The sequence below is a fragment of the Homarus americanus genome, unplaced genomic scaffold, assembly GCF_018991925.1.
Source record: "Homarus americanus isolate GMGI-L3 unplaced genomic scaffold, GMGI_Hamer_2.0 scaffold57965, whole genome shotgun sequence".
NCBI lineage: Eukaryota > Metazoa > Arthropoda > Malacostraca > Decapoda > Nephropidae > Homarus > Homarus americanus.
In genome coordinates this window covers 1137674-1157226 of record NW_024725031.1, presented here as the reverse complement: position 1 = coordinate 1157226, position 19553 = coordinate 1137674, and the positions used below count along the sequence as shown (strand labels likewise).

The 19553-nt window shown below is 39.9% G+C and overlaps 1 protein-coding gene across 1 annotated transcript in view; it reads left to right on the top strand.

Moving 5' to 3' along the window:
- Positions 1-15177: 15177 nt before the first annotated feature.
- LOC121864689 (motor neuron and pancreas homeobox protein 1-like) overlaps positions 15178-19553 on the top strand; it is a 10892-nt gene continuing 6516 nt past the window's right edge. Inside the window, exon 1 of the mRNA XM_042363846.1 lies at positions 15178-15232. Within this exon, the coding sequence (XP_042219780.1) occupies positions 15178-15232 (55 nt within the window). The remainder of the gene's footprint in view (positions 15233-19553) is intronic.

Below are 19553 nucleotides of genomic sequence, written 5' to 3'. Positions count from 1 at the left end.
TTGGCAGCTGGTTCATGACGCCATAGTAGCAGCTGGTTCCCTCAACTTATCTCTCCCTCTTACCTTCCTTCCCTCCCTCCTTCCCTCCTTCTCTTCCTCCGCCCTTCTTCCTCTTTCCTTTCAATACCTCTCACTCCATTTTTCTTTACTCCTTTCCCTCCCGCCTTTCACCTTTCACTTCTCTCCCTCCCTACCTTCTCCCCCCTCCCTCTCCCTCCCTCTCTTACACCCTGTAATCAGCTCTCTTATCATTCTTTCTTCCCTCCTTCATCCTCATTTACCACACATCCCTCATCTTATCCCTCCTATCCCCACCTCCCTCTCTTCCCTTCCCCAACCTTTCTCCCTCCTATCCTTCCCTTCCTATCCGTCTCCTCCCTGCCCCTCTCTGTCACCCCCCCTGTTGTATTGCCGCCCCTGCCTCTACCTCTTCAGCTCGCCCCTCCCTCACCCCCTCCTGCCCCCCCCTATGCCTCGCCCTCTCCATGCCTCACCCTCCCATTTCTCCATGCCTCCCCTCCATGTCACCCCTCCATGCCCACCCCTTCCCCCACCTCTCCCTCCTCACCCTCCTGCCCTCTCCTCCCTGCCCTCCCCCTCCCCCCTCCCCCCTGCCCCCCCCTCTCTCCTCCCCCCCCTCCCTGTCTCACTCCCCTGCCCCCTGCATGCTTCACCCTCCATGCCCCACCCCCTCCATGCCTGCCCTCCATGCCTCACCCCCTCCATGCCCCACCCCCTCCATGCCCCACCCTCTCCTGCCCCCCACCCCCCCCTTCCCCCTGCTCACCCTCCTGCTCCCCTGCCTCCACCTCCATCCCTGCCTGCTCCATCACCCCCTCCATGCCTCACCCCCTCCATGCTTGCCTCACCCTCCATGCCCCCCCCCTCCATGCCCCACCCTCCATGCCTCACCCTCCCTGCCTCACCCCTCCCTGCCTCACCCCCCTTCCCTACCTCACCCCCCCCATGCCTCACCCCCTCCCTGCCTCACCCCCTACCCCTACCTCACCAGGGGTCGTGTGAGATAGGGTGTCCAGACTGTGGGGACGTAAGAGGCATTTAACACAGGAGGAGAGACCTGAGGAGGCCAGGCAGCCTCTCTCTCTCTCTCTCTCGCCTCACCACTACGTCATGAGGTCCTACATCCCCCCTCCTCTCTCGCCTCACCACTACGTCATGAGGTCCTACATCCCCCCTCCCACTCCACCCGAGATTCCCTCCTGCCCTCCGTCCCCTTCCCTCCATCTCTCCCACCCTTCATTCAGCCATCCAACTCACCCTCTCTCCCTCCTCCCTCTCTCCCTCCATCCTATCTCCCTCCTCTCTCCCTCACAACCCCTCTCCTTCTCCCGTCTCTCCCTCCTCCTAACTCCCCTCCTCTTCCATTCCATCCTCCCTCCATTCCTCCCTCCTCTATCCAACCCTCCCACTCCCTCTCTCTTCCACCCTCCTTCCCACCCACCCTTCACATCATAACGTCCACTACCCTGCCTATTACACCCTCTATACTTCCCCAATCGCTGTCGAGTCCCGCCTGTAATTACCGTGACAAAAAGGGTCTGAATTATTGTTATTATTCCCGGTGGCGTTATGTGTCTTGTATTAGAGCGAGTTAGAGCGAGTTAGAGCGAGTTTGAGGGCTTTTTAATGTTTTCGCCCAACCTTGTGATTTTTTTTTCTCTCTCGGTGGTTTTATTTTAGCGATGTGATGGTTTCGTCTTTAATGTTTTAAGTTTATGCTATTTTGGGTGGCGATAAATAGGCCATTGTTTTAAGGTTTAAGGTTTTAGGGTGTTTTATAGGTCATATATTCTACTTAGTTTTAAATATGAGGTCAAAGGTTATAGTATAATCTTTATAATAAGAAGTTTTAGCGCGGGGTAATGTTGCGTATTTTTATCACCTGTAGTAAGTTGTGTTTATGACTTCAGGTGAATATTTAGTAGACAGTATCAATAATAAGTAAATAAATAAATATGCATATATGTATGTGTGGGGGGGCGTAAATAGGTTAGGTTAGGTTAAGTTAGGTAAGGTAAACTTAGGTTAGGTTAGGTTAGTTTAGGTTAGGTTAGGTTAGGTTAGGTTAGGTTAGATTAGGTTAGGTAAGGTTAGTTTAGGCTAGGTTAGGTTAGGTTATCAGGTCAGCAACAAAATTCAATTGGTTGGGCAGAAAGTTGACTCTGTTACTAAAAGTGCAACAGCTGGCAACCCCATCGCCACACGTCGACTTTTAGAAAAGGAGGAGAGAGAGAGAGAGAGAGAGAGAGAGAGAGAGAGAGAGAGAGAGAGAGAGAGAGAGAGAGTTATATGCAAACACCATTCTCGTTCGTCCAATAAAACTATTCACGATTAAAATATTTACCTATGGTTAAGATCACCGATAATTTATCTTGCTGGCGAGGACCTCAATTACTGATGCCCTCCAGGATAACTGAGCCAGTTATCTACACTATGTTATCCTTTTGGTGACATCTAACGTGAACCTCAAGAGCCAGAGTGCCTGTGTGTCCCTCGCTGGCCTGTAATGGTAAGTCAATCCTGTTATCTTGTAGCTTCGGAGTCTCTTCTTTTCATCACAGTAGTCGGTTCCCCTCTTATAATAACCTTGTCCAGTGTGTCGAATCCCTTATCGTGGTTCCTCAACTGTTTACCGTCGCAGTAACTCCTATAAGTGGTTTGGATCCTTTATAATGGCATCTAAATCAATAAACTCTACACAATGTCGTCACGTCCTGCTTATAACGTAGCATTGAAAACTCGGCTTCTTAGGCGACTAGATTGCCCTACAGAATGCCTTATAATGGCCTCTGAATTTGTTATTGTCCCCATAATCCTGAAAGTGCCTTGAACCCCTAACAGTGGCGTCTAAACCTATTCTGTTGGATTCATATAGTGGCTAATCTTGTTATCAGGTAGTACTCGTGACCGCTCAACAAAGGATTCGATTCTTTCATTTAATTTCTGAATCTGTTTACCGTCGTCATTACTACCCTCAAGTGACCAGAATCTTCAACAATGGATTCTAAACCTGTTTTCTGTCCATAGTACGAGTATGTCTATCTATCAGTTATAACATAAATTCAAAGACTCCTTTTATCAGTGGACTCAATTCCCATATAACCACTAGATGTACTCTGAATCCCTTATAATTGTTTTTGAACTATTTATCATCGCAATCTATTACACTACTTTTGTGAACCTTTATACTTGTGTATTGAACCCTAACCTAACCTAACCTTACTTAATACGTTATAATCATTTTTCAAGCCTCTTATAAGACACCCAACCCCTTCTAATAGTTCCAAACACAACTGGAAGGACCCTGGATCCCTTAGAATCGAATCTGTAACGTTTTACAGTCGCAATTACTTCTGGAAGTCCATTCAATCATTTGTAATTTAATTTGAAATCTATTAACATTAAAACGAATCCCATATAATGGTTTTCGAACCCGTATGAAGGCACTACAAACCCATTACAATATCTTCTGAACCCTATTTACAGATACAACAACCTCTGAAAGTAACTGAATCCTTTTAAATACTTTATGAACCTATGTTGATGCAACACGAATCCCTTACAATACATTTCAAAACCTATTTACACTGACTAACCACTGAAAGTAAATTGAATCCCTTCTAACAGAAACCGAACCCGTCTGAAGGCACCACAAATTCCTTACAATAGGTACTGAAACCTGTTTACAGTCGCCAACACCACAAGGACGCCCCCACTATTACGGCGTTTATAGATTATCTGTACCGTAACTCAGGAAGGGAGGGAGGGAGCTGTCGTCCGCTACCCTCCGCACCACAACATGTACTTAAAACCACTTGTGTCTCCTGCTGGTGGTGGTATCGTGTTGAGTCTTCATTACTGACTTGGTAATAGCATGTTTAGGCACAGCATCGGTGGCCAGGGAGCATTATTTTATTCTTCTCAAGTGAGGGACATTAATTCTGTCCACCTTGAAATTTTCGTTGGTTTGTGATTCATCACTGTGTGTGTGTGAGTGTGTCCTTTCATCGTATGTATGTATGTATGTATGTATGCATGTATGTATGTATGCATATGTGTATGTATGCATGCATGCATGTATGTATGTATGTATGTATGTATGTATGTATGTATGTATGTATGTATGTATGTATTCTCGTTCTTTGTTTGCTTATTCTATTATCTTATTTATTAGCCTATATATATATATATATATATATATATATATATATATATATATATATATATATATATATATATATATATATATACTGTATATATCTTAAGGATCAGTTAACATCTGCTCTCTCTCTGTGATTCGCATAACAAAGAATAAATCATTAACATATTTTTCTACCTCACTTATATACTCTCTCTCTTTATCAGTAATAATAATAATAATAATAATAATAGTAATAGTAATAATAATAATAATAATATAGTAATAATAATAATACAATAATAATAATAATAATAATAATAATAATAATAATAATAATAATAATAATAATAATAATAATAATAATAATAACGATAACAAAATAATAATACCAATAAAATAAATAATAATAATAATATTAATAATAATAAAAGAAAAAAATAATTAAATCAAATAAAAATTTCATACATGATAAATACGCTTAAACGAACATGAAGAATGGAACAGTAAATAAAACAAAATACAATACATTATAATTCACCTTAACTAATAGACTGAGATATGATATTCAACAAGCACATGAGAACAGACAAGCATGAGTTAATTTGCATATCCAATTACGGTGGTGACAGTCAAGTATCCTCTGAAATCTGTTGTTCCCAGGAGGTATAGACTACTCGGAGGTAAGCAACACCCAACAGTAAAACAGAGGACAATCTCTCCATGATGAGATAATGGTACTGATCCCATAATGGAGGGGGATTACGAAATGTATCCGATTCTCCTCCTACTGTGTACGATGGATCAAGTTACCCGCGTTTATAGCTAGACGTTCCATTTGTTTATTATTTACTATATGTTTGTTTCCAGGGAATTAAATATAAATGAATGCAGCCTTAATCAAACTATAATAAATGTTAAAAAATGTATAAATCTACTTAGGATATATCAAATAAATGCCGTTTTTAGAGGATATACATCACGAAAGGCTGTACGCTGCTGCTCATTTGTTCCCCGCGCTCTACTGTTAGTGCTCAGTGGGAGGGAAAATCCCCTAACAAGAGGCCAGCTCGGATCTTTTATACACTTTTCCTTTGTGATGTAAGGGATATTATTTAATGTAATAATGGCTATCAGGGCCGATACGTAACGTTTTCAATCTTTTCCACGAGCGTCAGGAGGGGATGTGAATTAAAGTGCTTGAGGTGGGGTAGGATGGATGGCTCTACCTGTCATCATGATGTCTACATACATACATCCATACACACATGCATACATACACACATGCATACAGACACACATACAGACTGCCAGACAGACACACATACAGACTGCCAGACAGACACACATACAGACTGCCAGACAGACACACAAAGATAGATAGTTAGATATAAATATGACTCACAATCTTTGATATTGGATGAGAGAGAGAGGCTTAACAACATACAACAACCTCGACACACACAATAACAACCATCATAATAATTATAACATCTTATAATAACGTAAATACTAATATAAAAATAAGATATATATTGATATTTCTCTATAATTTGAGTCAATACTTAATTTTTAATTATATTAGTAATTTCTCTTCTTTTATCAGATTATATTACTTCCATAATTTATCACATTCCACTCTCTTCAGTTATCATTTTATATCTTAAGTTTTATCAGTTATTATGGTATACTTTGTTGATCACCCTCTTACCTTATCAGTGATTTATCTTAATTTTATTAAACACTTAGGTATTAATTTTATCTTCCATTGTTACCTAAATATTATATACACGTACACTCCAGTTCACAAGACGTTAAAATCCCACAAAAGAACATTAAATTATATTATTATTATTATTATTATTACATAGACAAGCACAAGCATATATTAAAAAATATGTTGTATGATGTATATTATTGTATTATGTATTATACTGTATTTATTGTTGTATAATGTATGACGTTGCATGATATAAATATTTTTGTCTTAGGTATTTTGTATTGTTGTATGCTGTATATTCAGGCGGACTATACAAATAGTTGTTTGAATTTTTTGCTTCTATTGCATATTGTTTGTGTAATAATAATAATAATAATAATAATAATAATAATAATAATAATAATAATAATAATAACGGAAGAAGAAGAAGAAGAAGAAGAAGAAGAAGAAGAAGAAGAAGTAGAAGAAGAAGAAGAAGAATTAATACAATACATCACATCAGATAAAAATGACAAATTAAAAAACCAATCGTCATCATAATAGATAGCTCGATAGATAGACAGATGGACATTCAGCAAATATACCTTAATCTTATATTCTCTATAAGGTATTAATATATCATTTATATATCTGACAATGACTATTATCCCCGGGTGATCCTTGCAAGAAGTGTGCAATCCTTTAATTAATATGAATTTACTTTTGCAACAACGTAAAACTTGGATCTTTGTTTTGCCTCTTTACTTCTATGTATACTGATATTGCAACTAACACTTCTATGTATACTGATATTACAACTAACACTTTATGTATACTGATATTGCAACTAACACTTCTATGTATACTGATATTGCAACTAACACTTCTATGTATACTGATATTGCAACTAACACTTCTATGTATACTGATATTGCAACTAACACTTCTATGTATACTGATATTGCAACTAACACTTCTATGTATACTGATATTGCAACTAACACTTCTATGTATACTGATATTGCAACTAACACTTCTATGTATACTGATATTGCAACTAGCACTTTTATGTATACTGATATTGCAAACACCGTCTCTACCAACACCCACAACACATGTTAATATATTAAACTATACACATATAAAAAATTAAAAGCGGGTCCCATAGACGTGAATACAACATTTTTTTTGTACTGAGAATGACCGACACTGTACTTGATCGCCTTCACTTCCCCTACTGTAAAAGTAGTCGTTCATTTACAGCTGCGTGAACTAGGTGTATTGTGGGATCGAACTCGTGACCCTTAAGACTGGAAGTGAGCGTTGTATCCACCACACCATTATGCACATAAGGGTGTTTGCTCAGATCACATGAAGATTAAGTTAGGTTAGGTTAGGTTAGGTTAGGTTAGGTTAGGTTAGGTTAGGTTAGGTTAGGGTGTTTAATCATTAGGTGAAATAAACGGGGGTATCTAATCTTCATGTGATCCTAATTAATCTATAATAATCATCACAAACTCACAAAACATTCATAAAAAATGACAATAAAACATATAATTAATAAAATAATTAATCCTGTAAACACACATGAAATATTTTCTTATCTGACAATACAAAATGAACTAAATAACTTAATACAGATAAAAACAAGACAATAACACATGAATTAATTATCGATCTAATTACGAGACAGATGTTAATTATCTACTTAATAATGTAAACTGCGATACCTAATTAGTGATGCAATTGTTGTGGCTTAATGAGACGACTGGGTTGATTAGTAATGCAGGTAGGAGGACCTGGGCCAGTGTTTACCTGGGCTGTACTACTGAGTTATTGTCTTGTGGTGGCGGCTGTGTGGAGTGTGCCCGCTTTGTTGATCACGTGGTGGGGGGGAGGGGGTTAAGTAGGAGAGAGGGAGGGGGAAGGGGTAGGAGAGAGGGAGGGGAGGGAAAACAGGTAGGAGAGAGGGAGGGAAAGGGGTAGGAGAGAGGGAGGGAAAGGGGTAGGAGAGAGGGAAGGGAAAGGGGTAAGTGAGAGGGAGGGATGAGTGGAAAAAGACAAGGTGGGAAGAGAGTGTGATGGAGTAGGAAAGAGGGGAGGAAGGAGCAGAAGAGAGGGTGAGAAGAGGGTGGGTAGAGAGAGTGAAGGGGGGAGGAGGGAGGGGAGAGGGCAAGGAGAAAGGATTAAGGAAAAGGTTGAGGAGAGGAAGTGGGGTAAGGGCGAGTGTGGAAGGAGAGAAGGAAGAGAAGTGGAGAGGGTGAGGTAAGGGATAGAAGAGAGGGAGGATATTATTATTATTATTCTTAGTAGTAGTAGTAGTAGTAGTAGTAGTAGTAGTAGTAGTAGTGGTAGTAGCTGAAGTAGTAGTAGTAGTAGTAGTAGTACAACATCTACTACAACTACTAAAAAATTTAAGTTACGGTAGATATTGTTAGGTTAGGTTAATCTAAGTTAGATCAGATCAGGTGTCAAGTCAGTTTAGGTTTATGGTATATTGAAGTGGAAGTGGATAGAGCACAATACACAGTAAACCTTCAGTATACAAGGACGCACTGTACTCAACCGCCTCAGTATCGAACCATCGACCCTTAAGAGTTGAGGCGAGCTTTGTATCCACTTGACCACCGCACCCCTACAGAAGGTTGGCATAAGTTGAGTTAGGTTAGATTAGATTAGGATAGTTTTAACAAATTCTGGTATGGTTAGATTAGGATGGGTTAGTTTAGGCGTGGTTAGGTTAAACTTGAGTTTACGGGGAACAGCCCACCTGGGCAGTGGTCATCGACCCACAACGGGGCCTGGGGGAGGAAGAGTAAAAATAAATTAAAAATAGAAGAGAAAGACTAAATTAATCTGCACCACGAAGATGCCGGAAAACCAGCTTTTTAAATTGAGACAGATTGTATGAGTGTGGAAACACAGAAGAAGGCAGAGCATTCCATAGTTTAGTGGTGTGAGGAAAGAAGGATGTACTATAACGGGTTATTCTAGTGTGACCGACATCCACAGAAAAACGGTGGGCACCGCGGGCAAGACGAGTGTTACGAGCCCACGGCCTTGCCGGCGGTACACAGGATGCAAAATCCACCGAACATTGCCCGTTAAAGTACCTGTAAAAGAGAGAGAGTGAAGCAACATTGCGGCGAAGAGAAAGGGAAGAAAGATTGTCAACTGAGGGAAGAGAGTTACTAAGACGAAATGCCTTTGATTCCACCCTATCTAACAGTTGGACAAAAGAAGAGCCACCCCAGATATGAGAGCAGTACTCCAAGTTAGGACGAATGAATCCCTTATATACTTGAAGCAACTGCTCAGGAGTGACGTAGCTGCGCCATCTGTACAGCATTCCCAGCTTTCGGGAGGCAGCTTTAGCAATGTTCAGGATGTGTGGCTTCCATGACATATTAGAGGAAATGGTGAGGCCTAGCATATCTATTTTAGAATTTGGCAGAATGATTGTGTCCTGAAAAGTGATTGGTGGGAGATCTTCTATTTTGGAAAGAGGGTAAATACTGAGTTTTATTACTATTGAATTTAACCAAGTTTCTACCTCCTCATTCGGAGATGCTGCACAGATCAACATTGATAGATGAAACGATATCAGCTCTAGAAACAGATCTAGTTTGAGAATTAGGGGGGAGGGCGTGTGAAGAAGAGTGAAGAGTAGAATCATCAGCGTAAGGATGGACAGAATTAGTGGTAGTGTGAAGTAAATCATTGATAAAAAGAAGGAAGAGAATGGGTGAAAGAACAGAACCCTGTGGGACACCACTATTGGTAGAGAAAGAGCAAGAGATCGATCCCTCGACAACAACTGCCATGGATCGGTTCTCAAGGAAGCTTGAAATTAGAGCAGCTTAAGTTAGGCTAGGTTAGATTAGGTTAGGTTAGATTAGGTTAGGTTAGGCAATACTAGCTTAGATTAGATAAATTTCTTTTTGAAGTTAGGTTAGGTTAAGTTAGGTTAGGTTATTGCTTGCGATATTTACAAATTATTTCTCCTCTACAAAATGACTAGTTTAGAAAAAATATTATATATATATATATATATATATATATATATATACCGGTGGAGGGTTGTGTGGGTGGTGGTAGGAGGCCATATCGTCACTCTGCTTATCTCAGCACAAGAGAGGAATAATAATTAATGGTAAGAGAAGAGATGCAGTACAGATCCTTATTAACTCTTATTAATCCGCCCTCTGTGTGTGTGTGTGTGTGTGTGTGTGTGTGTGTGTGTGTGTGTGTGTGTGTGTGTGTGTGTGTGTGTGTGAAAGAAAGAGAGACGTTTGTATTAAGTGTGGCTGGGTGGTGTGGGTGTAAATGGGTGCAACGGTGTTGGGTGTAAATGGTGGTGTTGGTGTAAATGGGTGGTGTTGGGTGTAAAAAATGGTGGTGTTGGGTGTAAAACTGGGGTGGTAGTGTTGGGTGTAAATGGGTGGTGTTGGGTGTAAATGGGTGGTGTTGGGTGTAAATGGGTGGTGCTGGGTGTAACTGGATGGTATTGGGTGGTGTTGGGTGATACTTATGTACAGTAAGTGGGTGGTGTAACTGGTGGCGCTTGGTGTAACAGATGTACAAACAAAACTATCTCTCTCTCTCTCGTCAAACACCAACACAGCCAGGAGAAAAGAGACAAAGGAAAGAACAAAAGAAAGCACTTAACTCTCCCATAAAACACCTCACCCATACATATATCAGGTAATCCACTCCAAAGAAAAACAATGACCCCCATCTGGCAACATCTAAACCGACGTGTTGTGACGTGTTGGGAGAAAAACTACGATAATATGTGATAATTATACCCAATTAAACAACTCAAACACTTGTAAATTATATAATTAGACAATATATACATGCTCATACCTATATTCTGACTACCTAAACACCCGTAATATAAGTACAGGAATGAGAGTTTGACATACTGTATATTTACTGAAGAATTGTGGTCAAAAACATCTGTTATCCATATTATAAAGTAGCCCTAAGCAATTGTCACCTGTAAAGTACAATATAGTTCAATACCTGTCAAAAGTACCTGGCCACCTCTTGATATACTCGTAAGCTTGACATATACGTTATAATCTGCCTTTCCTTGTGTCAGTCAGATTTATTTAACTGTCAATCTATCATTCATCTGTCAGTCTATTACTTTACCAGTCTATTGACGTTACCAGTCCTATCTCTGTGTTACCTCCAAGGATAAACAATCTCACTTTCCTAAAAAAAAGTAGCCTTCATTACTTTCATTCTAATATATATGTGAGACTTGGCCCCTCACACACACCTGAGACTACACTTGCCAACTGTTTCGAAAGAGCCAGGTGTGTAAACATGTGTGTGTGTGTGTGTGTGTGTGTGTGTGTGTGTGTGTGTGTGTGTGTGTGTAAAGATGTGATACATTTGTCAACCATCATCGTCATTTGTTTTATAATTATTCTCTCTGTTGTTGTAGGTGTTGTGTTTCGTCTTATTTTTGGTGTTATTGATGTTTGTTGTTGATTTTGTTGAGTAATGTTGTTCTTGATATTATAGTCGTTATTGTTATTTTCTATGTATTCTGACAACCTGCAGGAATATATTTCACGTATAGGAGGAGACTGGAACACACATCACTTGGCCGTAGCCATTTGTTGTGAGGAAGTTATGGCGGTATCTGGCAATCCCTCTATGATATCTTAACATTTGTACATAGATTCTGGTGTTAAGATTTTACTTTTTATGTATTTTATTTATAGTTAATCCTGATTTTAGAACTCGTAAACAGGACAAAAAATAAGAGAAATGACAATTATTTGTATATTATTTTTGCAGGTTGCGAGTTGTAGGAATATTCTCTGTGATGTCAGAATATTTTGTGACGTAGAAATAGCCGTGTGACGTAAGAATATTTGCTGTGACGTAGAAATATTCGCTGTGACGTAAGAATAGAATGAATCTTCGCTTTAACGTCATTTATTTTTTCTATAGATAACACAAGAGAGCCGTGACGGACGCCTCGCTACATATCGTAATGTTAACAACAGAGTGTGCAGGGAGGTGAATCTAGGTAAAAAAGTCACAGGAAAGTATTCTAACCCAGCCTAGCCTAGCTTAATCTAACCTAATCGAACCTAGCGTAGCGTAGCCTAGCTTAATCTAACCTTCAAACTTAATCTACCCTAGCATAGCTTAATAATAACTTAATCAAACCTAGCCTAGACTAGCCTAACATAAAATAACCTAACCGAACCTAACCTAGCCACAGCCTAGCTTAATCAAACCTAACCTAATCTAGCCTAACCTACCCTAACCGAGCTTAATCTAACATAAATTAACCTTACCTAGCCTAGCTCAGCTTAATCTAACTTAATCTAATCTAACCTAACCTAGCCTAACCTAACTTAGTCTAAACTAACCTAACCCAACCCCCAAGGTAGAGTTAGGGTGTCAAATATTCAGGTGAAATAAGCTAGGGTGTCAAATATTCAGTTGAAATAAGCTAGGGTGTCTAATACTCAGGTGAAATAAGAGGAAACTGCACCCCATACTAGGCAGTCCCGTTTACACCCAACCCCTTTCGCTCATCCAGCCTAGTATATTTGAAGCTATCCAGCGTGTAGACTAAATCTAATTTTTTTTCTAATTTAAAACCATTGCTACGAGTTCGCTCCTGTTTGGATAGTTTGAGTACCTTTGTTATATCACCTTTGTTTAACCAATCTATACACCTCGATTATATCGCCCCTCACTCTACGTCTCTCGAGGGAGTGCAAATTAAGATGCTTTAACCTGTCTCTGTAATCCAGGTCCCTAATTCCCGGGATTAGTATTGCCACTCTCTTCTGAATTCTTTCTATGATTCTATATCCATTCTGTAGTACGGTGACCAGAACTGAACTGCGTAATCCAAGTGAGGTCTCACAAGCGCAAGATATAGTTTTAGGATGACCTCGCTAGTCTTGTAACTAACACTCTTTTGTATGAACCCAAGTACTTTGTTAGCCTTGTTTCGAGCAAATACACATTGTTTACTTTGTCTAAGTCGGATATCTCAATAACAACGTTGTTCATCTGATATCTGGTTTCTCTGTTTACATCTCCTAGACTAAGTACTTTACATTTGTCCACATTAAATTTTATCTGCCATTTTTCAGACCATTCGAAATTTTTTTGGAGATCTTCCTGTAGTTTTACGAAGTCTTCGCCAGATTTAATTACACGCCCTATTTTAGTGTCGTCACCAAACTTACTTATGTTGCTGTCTACGTCTATATGTATGTCGTTTATGTATATAATAAATAGTAATGGTCCAAGTACTATGCCTTAGGGTACTCCACTAGTGACGTTATCCCAAACGGAGTGCCGTTAATGCTTACTCGCTGTTTCCTGTCCTGTACTCACGCCCTAATCCATTTTAGAGTATCTCCTCCACTTTACGTATTAGTCTTTCGTGGGGGACCCTGTCGAAGGCTTTGCTAAAGTCGAGGTAAACAGAATCATAATCATAGGGTGTCTAATATTAAATTGAAATAAGCTAAGGTGTCCGATATTCAGGTAAAATAAGCGAGGGTGTCCAATATTCAGGTAAAATAAGCGAGGGTGTCTAATATTCAGGTGAAATAAACTAGGATGTCTAATAATCTGGTGAAATAAGCTAGGATGTCTAATAATCTGGTGAAATAAGCTAGGATGTCTAATCTTCAGGTGATCCGGAAATATTAACGCAAGACCCAGTAAGAATCCGTCTGAGTGTCGTGACTAAGGAGAGACATTACATTACCTATCACTACCAAACACTGCACTAAAATTTCTGTTAAAATTCTGGAATAAAAATAACATTCATTTAAGTTTTTATTTTCGTCATAAAACCCATAATGACATCATCCTTGTCTATAATATTTAATGTCTTTTTAATGCAAGTAGTTAATAGTTTCAAATATCATTTCAGCCAGAGATATTCAGTATTGTTTCATCATATTTTTTTTTCAACAAGCTAACGAAAAAGTAGTGAAACACGTGTTAATATCTTCCTTATTATTCTAAATCATCTTCATCAAACTACCATTCAGTAGAGTTGATTGTTGTGAAATTACTATCTTAATAACTCTTAATAAAGGAGAACTTGGTGGGGAGGGCAGTGGTTCTGGACAGCTGATGGAGGAGGAGGAGGTAGCTGTCCTGACTCCACCTTCCTACACTCCCATTGGACAACTCTGGCGCGTGTGGGCGGAGCTATCACGCACAACACGTGTTGAGGTTTACAAATCCTTGAATTCCCGTGATATTTGTCTCTATAAGGCTCCGTATATTAGAAATTAAGCTTTGGTATAATAACTATATGTATGATTAGTTCCTAAATTACAGGAATATATGGGTTATGGGGGTAAAATACGATGCTGTGATGAACGCGCATGCCTTGCCTGTCCCAGCTCCCAGCACGAGACTGGTGTGTTCCTAGTCCCGTTATCCAATCACGAGTCGCACGTGCTGAGTTTCCGTCCTAGTATTGATCTCTTACTGCGCTCTCTACATCCACGCCGATAAATTCCTTACGTTCTTGAACCGTTAGTGCGATATTAGCTTGTGAATTCATATGAAATTATGACCGTTTGGTTCTGTATCGGGATGAGATAGTGAGTAGTGGGTAGTGGAGTAGCGTTGAGCTGTTCCAGTATCGCCCTGGGGGTCCGTCGTGTTACACAATCCCGTGCTCCTCCGTCACTCAGGTCCCTCCGGGTGCTTATCCTATACAGTTCAAAACTACTTCCGCTGGAGGTGTTGTTGATAGTTAATCCGCCCATCTACGTCTGCCTAGTGCTGGAAAACATCGCCAGAACCTAGATAAAACATTGGTGTGTGATTTCCTATTGGGCATTGTGACAACAGGCGAAAATAAAAGAGTTAGGCCTCAATCAGCTGCTAAAGGTCTGTGACAGTTGCCCATCTCTCGCCCTGAAGAACCCACGTGTTGACCTCTCGAGACCTGTGTGGTGACTGGAAGATCCTGCCTGGCCCTTACAAGGTCAATTAAGGTAACTGTTTATGCCGGAAAAGGTTGAGGCGCCCGTCAGCAGCAGAACCTGGAGCACCACCTTCCCCTCACCCAGGAGATCCGACCTAACCTAATCTATCCTAGCCTAACCTAACCTAACCTACTCTAACCTAACCTAGCCTATGCTTGAGCCAACTATATCTTCAAGAGGCTGAGCCCATTTAAACCTCCATTCACAAAACCCAAACCTAACCTACAGTACAGCCAATCGAACCTAACCAAACGTGCCCAGCCAACTACCCAAGACCACCGTCACAGACCACCACCACCTACATGCCCATAATGTCTCGCTCATTCCTCGTGGACTCCCTCATCTCTCCTCGCACCTCTGACACCAGTGGGCGTGGTCCTCGAGCCTACAGCCCGCCCACCACCACGGCCCTGCCCGCCCTTCTACCTTTACATCCATGCCCGCCGGGGAAACACAGCGACGTCCTATCCCTCTATTCCTGTCGATCCTGCGTCCCTATCCCCCCGGCCCTCAAGCAAGCCATGGCGCCCACATTCTCCTCCTTCACGCCCACTCTCGCTTCTAATTACGCACACACACCAGTCAGTCTGGCTCATGCGCCCGTCCTACGTCCTGTGCCCGTCTCTCTGTCCATGCCCCATATCTACGCCCCGCTCTACACGCCCACACGCCCACAGCTCACTACTCTCACCACCACCACCACGCCCATCCCGTCTGAGAAGAAATCGCCTGTTCAAGGTGAGTGTGATAATTAACATGTTTCTTGATTGTGTTATTATTATTATTATTATTATTATTATTATTATTATTATTATTATTAGTAGTAGTAGTAGTAGTAGTAGTAGTAGTAGTAGTAGTAGTAGTAGTAGTAGTAGTAGTAGTAGTAGTAGTAGTAGCAGTAGTAGTAGTAGCAGTAGTAGTAGTAGGCCAAAGACATATAGGGGCAGTAATTGGCACAACGGACTTCAAGACCGAGTACGTAGCGGGAAAGGTCTGTCTAAGATTGCTAACACAGAGCCACATGCGGCCTTTGCTGCATTCACCCATGGAGTCAAGCATGGTTGGAACTACCTGATGTGTACTATCCCTGATATCTGACCCCTCCTCCACCCTCTGGAAGAAGTTATCAGTGTTAATTTCATTCCTAAATTAGTGAAACACCCTGACTTAACCCCAGGAGAAAGAGCACTTCTTGCACTTCCATCAAGACTGGGAGGGATGGGACTAAGCAATCCAGAGGAAATTGCTGCCACCGAACATCAAAATTCATTTAAGCTCACTGCAGCCCTCACGGACCACATAATAGCCCAGAATGCAACAGGGGAGGTGGATACCAGTGAAGTAAATAAGATTCGTAGGTCCATTACGACAGATCGACAGCACTGCCAAAATGATAAGTTGCAGCAACTGTTGCTGCAGGTACCAGAAAATTTGAAAAAAAAAGTAGCTATAGTGCAGGAGGTGGGCGCCTCGAACTGGTTAACTACGTTACCGATAAGGGCAAATGGTTTCAGTCTTAATAAACAAGAATTTACAGATGCCATTGCTCTAAGGTACGGTCGGCTAGTAGAAGGTTTGCCCTCCCAATGCGTGTGTGGCTCTTCCTATGACGGCGATCACGCCATGGTGTGCAAGAAAGGGGGCTTCATATGCATGAGGCATGACGAGGTAAGGGACCTCACAGCAAATATGTTGAAGGAAATCTGCCGGGATGTCATGGTAGAACCGACCCTCCTTCCTTTGGATGGTGAGGTCATCCAACATAGGACTTCAAACACATCTAACGAAGCCCGTGTTGACGTCAGTGCTCGAGGATTCTGGACGCGGGGACAGCGAGCTTTCTTCGACATCAGGATTTTTGATCCCATGGCCGCATGTCACCGTAACCTAGCTCTCGATGCTGCACATAGGAGGAACGAGAACGACAAGAGAAGGGCATATGGGGAGAGAATTCAAAACGTTGATCAAGGCAGCTTTACTCCTCTAGTATTCACAACCTCTGGTGGGATGGGACCAAGTGCAAGATGTTTCTACGCCAGACTCGCGGAGGTGATCTCCGAACAGAAGCAGCAGCCCAGAAGTTATATTACAGCCTGGATGAGATGTCGACTGTCTTTCTCTCTCCTTCGGTCGGCTTTGCTCTGCCTCAGGGGAACGAGAGCTTCTGCCCCAATTCCGACAACTGCTGCAGATATTGATTATGAGGCAACAGTCACTGAATGCCGCATAGAACTGCGGCTCAACTAATTCAACACAGATAGGATAGCTACATATGTATTAGGATATTTAATATTAAGGTAATTAAATGGTGGCGAAGGTGTGGCTATTGGGGGAGGCTGGAGGCCATGTAGTAATAGTAGTTGTAGTAGTAGTACCATTATTATTATTGTTATTATATTCTAATAAACTTTTGCTAATAATTTGCGAATCTGGATTGCATATTATAGATAGATAAATAGATTGATTAATAGATACATAGATAGATAGATAGAAATTTTAAGAAAAAACAAAAAGAGAGAAATTCGCAGAGCTAAATACAGGGAAAAGAAAGAGAGAAAAAGAAAATGAGAGAGAAAGATAAAAGAGGTAAAAGCAAGAAAGAGGCACAGGAGATAGAGGTAAGAGAAAGAACAGGAGAGAAACAAGGAAAGAGTAAAGAAAAAATAGGACCAGCAGAGAACGAAAGAGATATGATATGAAAAAGAGTTATAGAGAAAGAGGAGACACAGAGAATAAAGAGAAAAAGAGAGAGAGAGATAATACCAAATAATAATAAAGATGACCAACAGGTAAGAAGTAATTAAGGACAGGTATTTATATTCTACAGTACAGGTATAAATTGTACAGTGTAAGGTAAGGTAATTACTATGACGCTTATTACTTCAGTTATACCTAATTTTATCTTTTCATTAATGTCTGTGATTTTTTCTAAGATTTTTCCAGGGATTTTACTTTTCTTGTTTATTTTTTCTTCCGTATTAGTGTTATTAGTATTGTTATTATTGTTATTATTATTTGTAGTGGTATAATTATTATTATTATTATTATTATTATTATTATTATTATTATTATTATTATCATTATTAAGGTTATTATTATTATTATTATTATTATTATTATTATTATTATTATTATCATTATTAATGTTATTATTATTATTATTATTATTATTATTATTATTATTATTATTATTATTATTATTATTTTTATGATGATTATTATTATTATTATTATTATTATTATCATCATTATTAGTATAGCTACTAATTCAACACAGCTAGGATAGCTACTTATGTATTAGGATATTTAATATTAAGGTAATAAAATGGTGGCGAAGGTATGGCTATTGGGGGAGGCTAGAGGCCATTTTAGTTTAAAAATAAATCAATATATAAAATAAATAAAAAAAAAAAATAGTTGCAGTAGTAGTGGTAGTTGCAGCAGTAATAATAGAAGCTAGTAGTAATAGTATTAGTGTTAGTAGTAGTGGTAGTAGTAATAGTAGTAGCTAGTGGTAGTAGCAGTAATTAGTTGCAGTAGAAATGGTAATATTACATTGTTAACATTACAAGCGTTAACCTATCACACACACACACACACACACACACTTTCTCTCTCTCTCTCTCTCTCTCTCTCTCTCTCTCTTGTGCATTCGTGTTGAAAGATACAGTATTCATTTATTACTAAAAATACGAGGAGTTAATCCAATCCTTAACATCTGTCATAATAATAATAATAACACAGAAAACAATTATAGTCCCACTTTTTTCCTTCCATAAACATGTTGCCTTATTTACATACCACCAACCAATTACAAACAACCAATACAAATTAAATTAAAAATATAATTATCCTATATAACCAGGTAACATAAATGAAATACCTGGACAAATAATTACCTGGTGAGTTGGTAACCCCTACTAATTAACATAAAATTAATGCATCTACCTGTGAAATATAGTTAAATAATAATTAGTCATATCTGCGTTAATGCCGGATATAACAAGAGGTATTTCAGGGCTCCCCTCATAAGGAAAAACACATCCAATTTAATCTGTTAGCAAATTAAATATATCTCACATAACATACATGTAATTAAATGTTATTATTATTGATCAGGATTTTTGGTATATGTATTGGGCTAATTATTGTGTGTGTGTGTGTGTGTGTGTGTGTGTGTGTGTGTGTGTGTGTGTGTGTGTGTGTGTGTGTGTGTGTGTGTGTGTGTGTGTGTGTGTGTGTGTGTGTGTGTGTGTGTGTGTGTGTGTATGTGTGTGTGTGTGTGTGTGTGTGTGTGTGTGTGTGTGTGTGTGTGTGTGTGTGTGTGTGTGTGTGTGTGTGTGTGTGTGTGTGTGTGTGTGTGTGTGTGTGTGTGTGTGTGTGTGTTACAGAGAAGTCAGTTCCATACATCATATGGTGTAGATATACAGTATGTTGGGCTCAGAAAACGACAAGCGACCACAACACGTTGTGGTCGCTTGTCGTTTTCTGAGCCCAACATACACACTACATAACTGATCCACTAAACAGCTGACCCACAAAACAGCTGATTCACTACACAGTTGATCCACTATACAACTGATCCACTAAACAGCTGATCCACTAAACAACTGATCCACTATACAACTGATCCAATAAACAGCTGATCCACTAAACAACTGATCCACTATACAACTGATCCAATAAA